General features: G+C 28.1%; 1 protein-coding gene across 1 annotated transcript; it reads right to left on the bottom strand.

Annotated features, from left to right (window-relative positions):
* Positions 1–2,590: 2,590 nt before the first annotated feature.
* Positions 2,591–8,307, bottom strand: LOC127284456 (nuclear pore complex protein DDB_G0274915-like). The gene is made up of 10 exons (XM_051309898.1): positions 5,755–8,307; positions 5,429–5,590; positions 5,242–5,313; positions 5,057–5,125; positions 4,876–4,947; positions 4,675–4,797; positions 4,463–4,525; positions 4,236–4,304; positions 3,911–4,087; positions 2,591–3,299 (listed from the first exon to the last, which is right to left on the bottom strand). Exons 1-10 carry the CDS (start codon positions 7,939–7,941, stop codon positions 2,991–2,993), a joined length of 3,303 nt encoding a protein of 1,100 aa, XP_051165855.1. The 5' UTR covers positions 7,942–8,307; the 3' UTR covers positions 2,591–2,990.
* Positions 8,308–12,891: the final 4,584 nt, after the last annotated feature.

Below are 12,891 nucleotides of genomic sequence, written 5' to 3'. Positions count from 1 at the left end.
ATCTAAAAGTCATCGACTTATTTCGGATTATTATTAAGAGACTTCCTTGAGAAGGTTGGGATTTATAAAAGTGCCACACGAGGTCAGCTCTCGTATAAGGCAAAAATTTTACTTTCATCCAAGAATGGAAAGTGAAATGGCCTTCGCAATTGACCCAATCTTTCAGAAATAGTCCTTTTCCGTGAACATCAATTTTTTTTTAGTCTCCAATTATACTGTTGGATCCATTGTGATGGACTCGTTTAATTATAGTATTTTATTCAACTCTAATAATTATAAAAAATTTTATTCACTCAAATTATAAAATTTTCCTTTTTCTTTATAAAAGAAAATTTTCTTTAAATGAAAATTTTAATAATTATTTATGTCGCACAGTATTTATATATACATATAATAAATCTTCAGTCATTTTATATGTTTCGGATTCAGATCAGGTACACTTTTTTTTTGTTTTAATGTAGATCATAGGTTGTAGACTGATCTGTATAACATGATAAATAATTTATGTAATCAAAATAAAATTTCTAATTAAATTCAATTTTACATCATACAATGTTATTGTCGTTATTGTTTTTCCTTTTTTTTTTTTTTGTTGATATTAGATATAATCAGAGGGAAGAGATTGCAAATTTTTGCATATAAATGAAAAGCGTAAACAACTTTTGCTCTGATTTTAAAATGAGAACAAGATTTCTATTACATATTTTGCAAGGGTGCATCGTCTAAAGGTTTTTTTTTCTGCAAATAAAATCAGAGAAAATTGCATTATAAAGTAGAAAAATAAAAGCCACTTTCGAGATAAAATAATTAATGTAATGATTAAAAGTAATTTTTCTAATAAAAAAAATTTTTTTTTTTTGAAAAAGAAATAAAAAAAAATCTTTTGACAGAAATATAAATGATTATATTGACAGTATATATATATCCGGAAATGAAGGAATCATAGGTCAATAGTGAAACCTATATAAAAGGCTTTCACTGTTCATTCGATTAGGTCCATTTGATCAAGAGATGTAAATTATTATATATATTTTCTGCCACTGTTTTTTTGAGTTGTGTTTTTAATTACTTTTAACAAGGAAATAGGAACAGAGAGAGAGGGAAAAAAAGAAGAAGACTTTTGGATTTTTAATAATTACTTCCATGTGCAGAAAATGTCAAAACCACTTTTATGTACTTTCACTATTTTTTTTTTTTTTTAAAGACCACAGTCTGCGAAATGAAAACAATTTTGAAGATAGTCTTTAATACTTGACAATTAGAAAGTCGCGGTCCAATTATACCACTCATAATCCGACTTCAAATGGAGCATCTAATGCGACAAAGAAGATTTCTAGATTCTCTTTTGCAATTTTTGTTTCTGCAAAAAGTATATAATTTAATTTTTCATTCGTTTCTTAATTCCTCGATTTTTATTTACATAGCAACCGTTGCCAAGGAAAAAATGGTCATGGTAACGGTTTTTTTTGGGAAAAATTTTTCATTACCATCAGTCGGTAATGTAGATTTCGGCGTCGGTAATTTTTATATTTTCATTTTTCAAAAGTTTCTTTACCATCAGTCGGTAAGGTAGATTTCTGCGTCGATAATTTTTTATATTTTCATTTTTAAAAAGTTTCTTTACCATCGGTCGGTAAGGTAGATTTCTAGGTCGGTATATTTTTTATATTTTTACATTCTAAAAAACTATTTTACCATCAGTCGGCAAGGTAGATTTCTATGTAGGTAATCTCTTTATTATTAAACCTTCTGTTTGTTAATTTACTTAATTAGAAAAAAAGTTTTATTGGAGTAGTTTTAATTTTTTATTTAAGTAATGGATTAATAACACATGTTTGCAAAAATGTTTTCGCAATTATGGAACATTAATGGTATCATGAAAATAATTACAGTCTTTTGTGAACAAAAATATTTTCCCCTGAAATTGATAGATATTAATGCTGTGGATAAACTATACACAATGTATAATATACAATTATGAATTATTATCTAACAAGATTGCGATAAAATCATTAAATTGAGAAATCGATTTCGCTTAAATTGTATATAACCTTCTAATCAAGTAATATATTGAAGAAAATATTATTAGTTATAAAAAATAAAACGATAATTTAATCTTCTCAATTTTTAATTTAATTTCCAGCAATTATCACATTAAAATAAATATTTTTATTAAAAATAAATAATTATTATGTATTTTCTATAATAATTTTTCTTTTATCATTAATTAGATACATTTTTCTTTTCTCTGCTAATTTGTTATTTATTTTTAAGTAACATATAAATTTCTTGTATTCATTCATTATTAGTGATAATTACTTTCATTAGCTAATTATCAATTCTTTAATTATTTAATTCATCATTAGATAATTCTATCAAAAATTCTCAATATATTTCTGTATATATATATTTCTCTCTAAAACCATTTAATCATAAAAAGAATTTAAATTAAATTCTATAATGTTTCCATCATCTTTTTTTTGATAAATGATAAAATTGCAAATTTCAATTTATTTCCACGAGTCATTTCGTAATAAAGACCTCTTACATACATTGTATATATACATAATGATTTACGACACAAGAAATATTATATGTGTGTAATTTAAGAATATTTATTGACTGAAAAAATAATTATCCTTTGATGCATACAATTTTGTCAACACTTCCCTCTAGACCACAAATGCCGGAAGACGTTGAATATTTCCGCCTAAAGTTATATTCACAATGATAATCTCATATCATGCAAGTATTTCTCTATATACAATTCTTTCATGCGTAAAAACATTTTTCTTTTTTTTTTTTTTGCGACATTATCTATCAAACTGAGGTATAATATAATTACGACAGGAAGTAAGATAACAAATTAATTATATCACGTGTGTTTTTTTTTCTAAACCAAGCGAGAGGGCAAAACTTGTTGCAATCGTTTTTTTTGTATTGATAAATAGATTTTGTAAAAAAAATATATTTTTGTTTAGTATGAAAAATTATTGGGATCGATTAAACGTGTTTTTCGAAGGTTTATTGGAAGATTTTACTGGTAGGGGTGGAGGTTTTAAACCAGCGGGAGCGTTAACGAGATGAGGTGGTTTATAATTTGGAGGACCATAAGATGGAGACGGTGGTCCATAGCCAGGTGATGGTTCCTCAGATGATGATCCTGCTGATGAGGCTCCAAGTAATCCCGATACACCACCGAGAAGTGACGAAACTATTGTTGCACTTGCACCAAGAATATCCTTAAGTGTACTGCCAATTAATTGCAAAGTATTCACCGAACTTGCTGGCACTGTTGCCTAAATAATAATCAAAATTTTTAACTTCAAATTCATTTTTTCAATTCTTCTCAACCCAGATAGCACGGAAACCCAGTTCCCTCAAATTTGTTCCGAAAATTTTCTCGTTAAGTTTCCAAATGAAAATAAACAGGACATAATTAATAATAATAAACGTCACAAGGATTTTAAAATTTAGAAAACAAATAAATTTTTTTTAAATTTAAAATGTATTTTTTAAAAATTGCAGCAAGCTTGCAACAACCTTTCCAGAAGCTTGTTGAAATTCTCCTGCAACCTTACGTAGCAATCTTACAGCAATCTTTCACGGCAAGCTTGCCGCAATCTTTCTTAGTATGCTTGCAGCAATCTTGTAGCAATCTTTCATGGAAAGATTGCAGCAACCTTTCCTGGAAAGCTTACAGCAAGCTTGCACGGTAAGCTTGCTGCAAGTTTCCGTGCTATCTGGGAATTTTCAAAATTTTATTTCAGATTTCCAAATGTTCGAAATTAATTTCTAATTTTCTAAAATGAAAATAAAATAATAAAATTAAAATAAAATTAAAATTCCTACCAAAAAATGAATTATCTAATTAAAAAAGAAAAGATACTTTCGGATGCTAGGCACTTACTGGACCATAGTGTGCATATGCACCGTAAGAATCAGGTTTTTGTGCTGGATGTGACCCTGACTTTGACCCAGAACTTGACCCACCACTAAGTCCTGCACTTGTACCTGCCAGTGTACCGGAAACTACAGATGAAATCAATGCCCCAACATCCGATCCTGCGCCTCCTTTACTTGATTCCTGGAAAAGAAAATTTCCCAAAATTCACAGTTTTTAAAAACAATTTTCGAATACAATTAATTTTTTTTATTTTATTCTATAAATTTTTTTATGTCCAATTATCTGTCGTTGTAATTTGAGAATAATGTGAAAAATTAATTTTACATACTCGACTTAATCCAGCAACGATTCCAGCGACAAGCTGTGAGAGAGGAGACATTCCACCTTCTTCAGTCGGCTACAAAAAATTATGATTTTTTTTTAATGAAAATAAATTTAAAATAATTATAATAAAGTGATTATAAAATAAATAATAATAAAATGATTTTTAATTTACCATTAATATTAAATTAAAAAGAAAATCTTATTAATTTTTTTATTTTAATAACAGCATACCTTACTGAGTGGACCCGAGATAGATTGAACAAAAGCAGTCACAGAAGATCCTTCACTATGAGGCTGAAAATTAACCAAATTAAAAATTCTTTTTTTTATTAAAATTATACTACATATAAATAAAATTATATTTTTTTTTAAATTTTATTTTATAAAAAATAAATCTAATTTTCATATATTTTACAAATTTTAAAATATAAAATAAAACTTACATTGCTGCTTGATCTCAAAATTGGACCAATTAATGGACCCAAAACAGGTCCAATAAATGGCGCAGCGATAGTTATAATTGGAGTTAAAATAGCTCCACTATCACTGTCCTGTCCACCTTTTCCCTAAAAATTAGCAAAAAAAAAAATTGTTAATTAAAAAAATATTAAGCAAAACTATTTTTTCTAATGAAATTCACATACAGCGCTAATGGCTTGAATAACCGGCGAAATTGTTGCCGCAACGTCAATTGGCGTACCATCATCATTTTCACCCTAAAAATTAAATAAAAAAATTCTAATCAAAATAATAATGAAAATAATAAAAATAAAACTCTAAAAATGAATTTTATTTTTAAATAATTTTTTTTTATTTGTTAATTACTTCTGAAAGTCCCTGAAGCAATGGGATTGCACCTTCCAGTAATTCTGCCAAATCAGTATCTGACTCAGGCTGAAATTAAAATAAAAAATATAATTAAAAAAATATATATATCAAAAAAAAGTAATGGATTGAGATTTTGTGAAATTTTTATTACGAGAAAGTCGAGAAACTTTTTTTTTTCTTACATCACTCAAATCTTCGAGAACAGGTATAACCAATGGCAAAAGATCTGTAATCGAACCCAAAGATCCTTCTTCCTGTGAATCAATTTATTTAATTTTTTTTTTAATTTTATTTAAAATATTTTTATTCTTAATTATTTTTATTTATTATTTTAAAAATAATTTAATATTAAACATATAATAAATATACTTCGTCATCGTCATCGTCAAATTCTTGATTTTCCAATGTATCATTACTCTTCTTTGGTTTATCATCAATTGATGGAATTATTTCATTTTCCAATGGATTTGGATTATCTGGAATATCATTATTAACGGAAGTTTGATTCCTTCGGCCACGATTTGACGCTGTCTAGAAATCAAAAAATAATTATTTATTTTTGCTGAGAAAAATAAATTTAAAAAAAGTGTTGAATGAATTTTAATAAATAAAATTTTCATAATTAAAATTGTATTTTTAAATATTATATTATATTTATTTAATAAATTCAAATGTTAATTATTAATAAAACCTACATTTTCAAATTTTGCTCCAGGTAATCTGTTGGCTGTAAAAACTTTAAAAACCGGCGAAGTCGTTATTTGAATATCCATTGTATTATTATCACGACTTTTCTTTTTTGAAAATCCCAAAATTTGTAAAAGCTGCTTAAAAACAGATGTTTGCCTCTTTCGTGATTTATCTTTATCTTTTTGCTTCTTTTTCACAGTTTCAAAATCATTATCATCATCATCATCATTGCTATCATTTTTAAAATCATCGCTAAGATCATCAAAATCATCATCAAAATTGTCATCTAAAAATTTATTCTGCTTAAAACTATCAACATTCTTCTCCTTCTTTTTTTTCTGCTTCTTTGGAATTTCGTTTTCAGATACTACATTTACAGTACTTGATTCATTAGATATATTATTTTCATTACTATCATTATTATTATTATTGTTATAATTATTAATATTATTATTATTATTATTATTATTATTATTATTATTATCACAGTCTCTTTTCTTTCCTTGATTAAATTGCTTTTTCTGTTCATCGATATTTGGATAATTATTACGATTTTTGTCATTTGTTGTATTTAGTTTAAAATAAGGTGGAAATTCATCAGGTGGATCTCTCGTTACGATTTCGTAATAATTTCTCGAATCCTTATTTAATGTGATTGGCAATGATGAAGTTGGTGGTGTAATTGGTGTTAATAATGGCGATGGTGTCGATGATGATTGATGATCTCGCGTTATTGTAATTATTGCCTCAAATGGTACGGAGATAATTGGCCTAATTCCTTCTGATGGTCTAACACTCTCTCCGGAGATGTCAACTAATTTTATTGGCTTTGACACGTACTCAACATCTGACTTCGGCGAAGAAGTTGAAGTAGTGGGTGGTACAGAGGGGAAAGAAGACGAAGAAGAAGAAGAAGGTACAAATGGTGCAGAAGATGCTGTAGGTACAGAAGGTACAGCAGAAGATACAGCAGAAGCAGAAGGTGTAAAAGAAACAGAAGGTACATAAGAAACAGTAGGTATGTAAGAAACAGAAGGTAAAGCAGAAGGTACAGAAGATACAGAAGGTAAAGCAGAAACCGAAGGTAAAGTAGAAGGTACAGAGGATACAGAAGGTAAAGCAGAAACTGAAGGTACAGATGATACAGAAGGTACAGATGATACTAAAGGTACAGCAGAAACAGAAGGTACAACAGAAGGTACCGAAACAATTGTTGCTCCTGTACTTTTTGTAGGTTCCAACAATTTTAGTGCTGATAATTCATTTCCCTTTTTGCTTTCCTCGCCACTACCGAACTGATTTTTCACTAATACCTGATTGCTTTGAAAATCGGAGAGTTCTGGATGTTGAACAAGCAATGGAATATAGGCGGCTGGAGTTGGTGCCGAGGGAAAATAATCAGGAGTGCGAATGATAATTTTGTTTCCCGTTAAATCGTAATGTGTGTTACCCAACAAATGGGAAAGATAATTTGCAACTGGTTGGTAATTTCGTGGCTCATCAGCAAGGGAAAAATGGGTACCATGTACATTCGGATTGCCAAAAGAATGTATCTGATAGTGACGTCGTTCGGCTTGAATGATCTTCAAAGAATTACCCTCGACATCCTTCTTTTGTTCTGCAGATCCTAACGTACCATTTTTTGGTATTTCAGTCACATTAAACGATTCTGCAGTGTTGTTAACAATTTTCAAATCATTTCTGGTGATATTAATTTTCGAATCTGCATTTATTTTCATATCAATTCTAGTTGTATTATCTTCTTTTGTTGTATTTGTCATCTTTAGTGTTGTATTTAATCCTCGATTTTGAGAAACATATTTTTTTAAATTCTCCAAATTCTTGTTGGTCTTATTTCTGTTAAAATTCAGAAACGATTCTGTTTTCTCCTCCTGATCATTGGAAATTGATTTTTTCACTTTATCCTTAATTGTGGAAATAGTATTGTTAAGTTTTGCGGCCATAACACGTACAGCGTAACTCGCCCAATTGGCGAGATCATCCTTATTCGTTAATTTCGACGACACTTGATCATCTTTAACAGACGCCAATAATTTTGATTGTTCATCAAGCCGTGTAAATAGTGAAAGTTGTCGTGGATATTCTGGCACTACAAATGATGTTGCAGGTAATGAATACACAAAGCTAATGAAGCTTAGGATCAATAGTAGATTATAAATCAGGCTAGTCATTTTTTTTTCTCTTCTATTTTCTCCAATTAATAAACACAATTTTTTTTTTTTCACATCCAATCACTTATTGACGTATTTTCCACTTTTTACTGTTTGTAACCACCCGGATGCATAATGACGCATCGGTAATACCAGATGAGTTACCGCACATGAGAATTGAAGTAATTCTATATTCCTCTTACATGAATCAATTTTGTTCCAAATGCATAAGAACTTGCTCCAATTTTCGTAACAAAATTCAAACTTCCGTAATGATATCTTTTTTCGAAAAAAAAAAAAAAGAAAATAATTTCCGGGCGTGGGTAATTTTCTCGTGGTATGAATCGAAAGATACACTGACTTAAATCGAAATGAGCAAGAATTCACGGATTGATCGCTTTATAACTTGTTGATAATCAAGGGCTTTATTTCTTTTCCTGATTGTTGTTTCTATGTGAAAGTATGTATTTTTGTGCTATTTTGACGGAAGTGAATTTATCGTTGCGAATGCCTTTAATCGGATGGACATCATCATTAGAAATGTTATGTTTCCCATCGTGCGTGACGACGCATACATATATGTGTGGTGACAATCTATATATGGCTATTTCGCAAAATAAAGAAATTATTATAAAAATTGTATTCAATACTGTCATTTTTTTTTTGTCTTATGTCAACGATTATAATCAAGGAGGAGGTCTTTCTTGAATTATTGTCAGAAATGCATACGCTAAATGATTATCGTCTTTAAGGAAATGGTATTTAAATATTATATAATGACAATTGTAAAATTTTTTAAATAAAAAAGTGGTCTGAATATTATGAAAGCATTCAATTAAGAATTCGTTCAATATTGTTGGAAGTTAAACGAGACATATAAAAAAAATAATAATTGCAAAATATGTGACAAATTCGTTGAAAAAAAATTTTTTTTTTATTTTATTATTTTTAAAATTTCTTTTTCTCCTGATTCTCTTTCTATGAAGGGAATGTGACCGTGATCTTGATCTTTAATTTTGTCTAACAATGCACGAGAGACTGAATCAAAGGAATGAAAATTAATAATGCTTGGGTAATGAGAAACAATGCAAGGACGTTTTCAACACCCTCGATATTATGTACAATGCAACACGTAGGCGAATAAACTACTAACTTTATTTTATACCTGAGAAAAAAAAGAAAAATTTTTTTAAAATTTTTTAATTTCAGAAAATTTAAAAATAAATTTAAATACGAATGTAGTTATAAAATTTTTGAATATAAATTTATTATATAAAAACTAAATATATACAAATATTTAGCAATAAAAAACGTAATTTTTTGGTCAAAGGTGTGAATAAAAATTAAAAAGATTCTTTAAAGGTGGACAACTTTCTAATTTCTAGTTGATTTTTTTTTTATGACGAAAAAAAAAAATGTTGAAATAATCATTATTGTGTCTAAAGTTCATTACTGTGTAACTATCATCATTCACTTTAAATTGATTAATATATCTAATTTATAGTATATTCTGTGAAATTAATTTATTCGCGTCCCAGTCAAAAGATGACATTTAGTATTTTATGTAATTCAGGCATAATAATTATTATTAAATTTAATGATTATAAAATGCTTTATTAAATATTTGAAAATCATGTTTTTCAATTATTTTCATTCATAAATAAAAAGTTTTTTTTAGATTTTCTTTTATAATTATTAAAAATGTCTCATTGTGCATTTATTTATAAACGTAATACTTAAAATCTTCGGGGAATTATGTAATAAAAATAAAAAAAAAATTCCAAAACATCTAAATTTATTAAATTTTGCATCTAAATGCCATTGAAGAACTTTCACTTTCACAAATTTCTGATTATCCTTCACGTATATATGGGGCATTCTATTTCAAACCGTACCACTAGCAAAAGACTAACGCTTGTAGAGCACTTTTGAAATACAATTAATTATATTAAAAGTTCTTTAAATGTAAAATGTAATTAATGATTTGGAAAGAGAATTTTTCAAGCTTTTAAACGGTACTAAGCTTTTTTTTAAAAAAAATTTCTTTCTTATTATAATTTGCATTTAAAAACTTCAATTAATAATATCTCAAAACATGCCATCTTCAATTTCGTTAAAAATTGTATAAAAAGAAAGCTTAGATATTCTAGTATCTATTATCCAAATATTATAATGGGCTTTTCAGTAGATTGGGAGAAAAAAATCAAAATAAAAAATCGTTTTAATGAATTTAACAAAGAATATGAAGTCAGGACGTAACCTTTTTGAATCCTACGTCACAGTCAAATTCATTTGTTTTTCTTTTAAAAATATTACTTTGCAATTAACCAAGAATTAATGGTTTTTGTCAAAAACTTGAAATAAAACTATGTGAATTTAATTTTAAATACGGAGTATAATTTTAATATTTCACGTTAATATGTCTAGCGTACACTACGATAGATGCGTAAATCCGTTTAAAAAAGGAAATCATGGTCGAGGAAAGCACTTAAGATATATTTCGTCAAATATAAAAATAAAATTTCCAGGCATTACTGATAAAAGATTGAAAATTTGTAATAGTTGCCGAAAGCAAATTTATTCGTTACCGAATACGTTAGAATCTTTGGAAAATTTTTCAAGTGAATACATAAATTATAATGATTTTAGCTTTTTAGAAAAATTCATATACTCAAAATAAGTAATATTTTTAATTTTTAGTCACAAATGGAGTCGAATCAAATAATTTAAATGATGACAATTTAGTGGAATCTCCAAAAAAGACAAAATTTCAAAGCTCTAAAAAACATTTCGAAGCGGGTAGTGAAGTTTTACAACAAATCATTGAAAAATTTCAAGAATCTACTTCTGCAGAAGAAAAAATTTTGCTCTTAACATTGGCGCCGAAATCTTGGGGATATCGAAAATTATCAAAAGAATTTCATACAACATATCATCAAGCCAAAAAAGCAAAAAAAATTGTTGCAGAGCGAGGAATTTTATCCCCACCAAACTCAAGAGCAGGTCATCCTTTATCTTCTGAAACTGAAAGTCTTGTTAAACAATTCTACGAATCTGATGAACACAGTAGGGTAATGCCAGGGTTAAAGGATTGCATTTCTGTCAAGCAAGCCGATGGTTCGCGTATTTCAGTGCAGAAACGATTGCTTTTAGCAAATTTATCAGAATTGTTTGAAGTGTTTAAAGCGGAAAATGCTAATATAAAAATTGGATTGGCAAAATTTTGTCAATTAAGACCACCCTATTGTGTATCAGCAGGATCTAGTGGTACACACGTAGTCTGTGTTTGTACACACCATGAAAATGTGAAGCTGATGATAGAGGGATCAAAAATAAAAAAATTGACTGAAAACTCAGAAAACAGGTTAACGAATTATCAAGATTATATAAATTTAATTATTTGCAATGACCCAATGCCTGCATGTCATTTAAACGAATGCAAAAAATGTCCTGGAAAGAAAAGAATAGAAGAAGTTTTAAAATCAATTTTTGAAGAAAAAAAAGTCGATAAAATTGAATATCAAATTTGGCAAAATACTGACAGGACGACTATCAAAACGGAAGTTGAGAATGTCAATGGCTTTATCAAGAATTTTGGAGAAAAATTATTAAAGTTAAAAGTGCATGATTTTATTTTAAAAAATCAATTATCTTTTTTAAAAGAAAAAAAAGAAAATTTGGAAGAAGGCCATTTTTTAATACAATTTGATTATGCCGAAAATTATGCTTTTGTAGCACAGAATGCTGCTCAAGCATTCTACTGGAATAATAACCAGGCATCCTTATTTACTGTGGTAATTTATTACAAAGAAAATGGAAAGCTGATGCATAAAAGTATGGTTATAATATCGGATAACCTAAATCACGATACGATGTCGGTATACCAATGTCAAGAGTTGATCATTTCTTATCTTAAAGAAAATTTTTCTCTCAAAAAGATTATTTATTTTTCTGACGGTGCACCACAACATTTTAAAAATAAAAACAGTTTTTTAAACCTTAGACTTCATCTGGATGACTTTGGAATTCCAGCCGAATGGCACTTCCAAGTAACGGGTCATGGTAAAGGTCCATGCGATGGAATAGGTGGAAATCTAAAATGTCAAGCCAGGCGTGCAAGTTTGCAAAATAAATCTGACCAGCAAATATTGTCAGCATTTGCACTTTTTAAATGGGCTGAACGACATCTACCTGAAACGGAAATTAGATTTATTCCGAAAAATGTTTACGACACAAACAAAAACGATCTCGAGGAAAGATTCATCAATGTTTCAACAATTCCTGGAACACAACAATACCATTCATTTATTCCTATCTCTAATAATGAAATGATTTTGAAGAAATTTTCATCCTCTAATGAACACACGATTTACTCCGCACAAAAATGTCGTCCACAAAAGCGTTCAGCACAAAAACCCCTTACTCGAAAATGTTCGAAACGCAGAAAAACGTAATTGTTACTGGCCGTTTAAATTTTTTGGAAGATTTATAAATTCCTCTTTCTGTTAAAAATATTTAATTCAAAATAAATACAAATAAAATCGTTATGATCAAAGTGAATAAGTCTGTTATTTAAAAGTTTATTTAATTGTAACTAATATTATTTTAAATTACTGTAAAATATTTATTTTTCTAAATAATAATAATTTTAAAAATTGTTTATTTTATTTAACGTGTACAATTTAGCCTAAAATTGAAAATGATATTTAATTTACTATGTTATTAATATAATTAAAAATAATGAAAGACGTATAAAGCAAAGTCATTAAAGAAGATATGTTTAAATTATTTTTTTGCATGTTGATTTTGATAAAGTGATCTTCTTAACATAATTTAAAAAAACAAATGAATTTGACTGTGACGTAGGATTCAAAAAGGTTACGTCCTGACTTCATATTCTTTGTTAAATTCATTAAAACGATTTTTTATTTTGATTTTTTTCTCCCAATCTACTGAAAAGCCCATTATAAT

The sequence above is a fragment of the Leptopilina boulardi genome, unplaced genomic scaffold (genome assembly GCF_019393585.1).
Source record: "Leptopilina boulardi isolate dan_hultmark-lab unplaced genomic scaffold, ZJU_Lbou_2.1 LbouV2_325, whole genome shotgun sequence".
Lineage (NCBI taxonomy): Eukaryota > Metazoa > Arthropoda > Insecta > Hymenoptera > Figitidae > Leptopilina > Leptopilina boulardi.
This window is presented reverse-complemented; position numbering and strand designations above follow the sequence as displayed.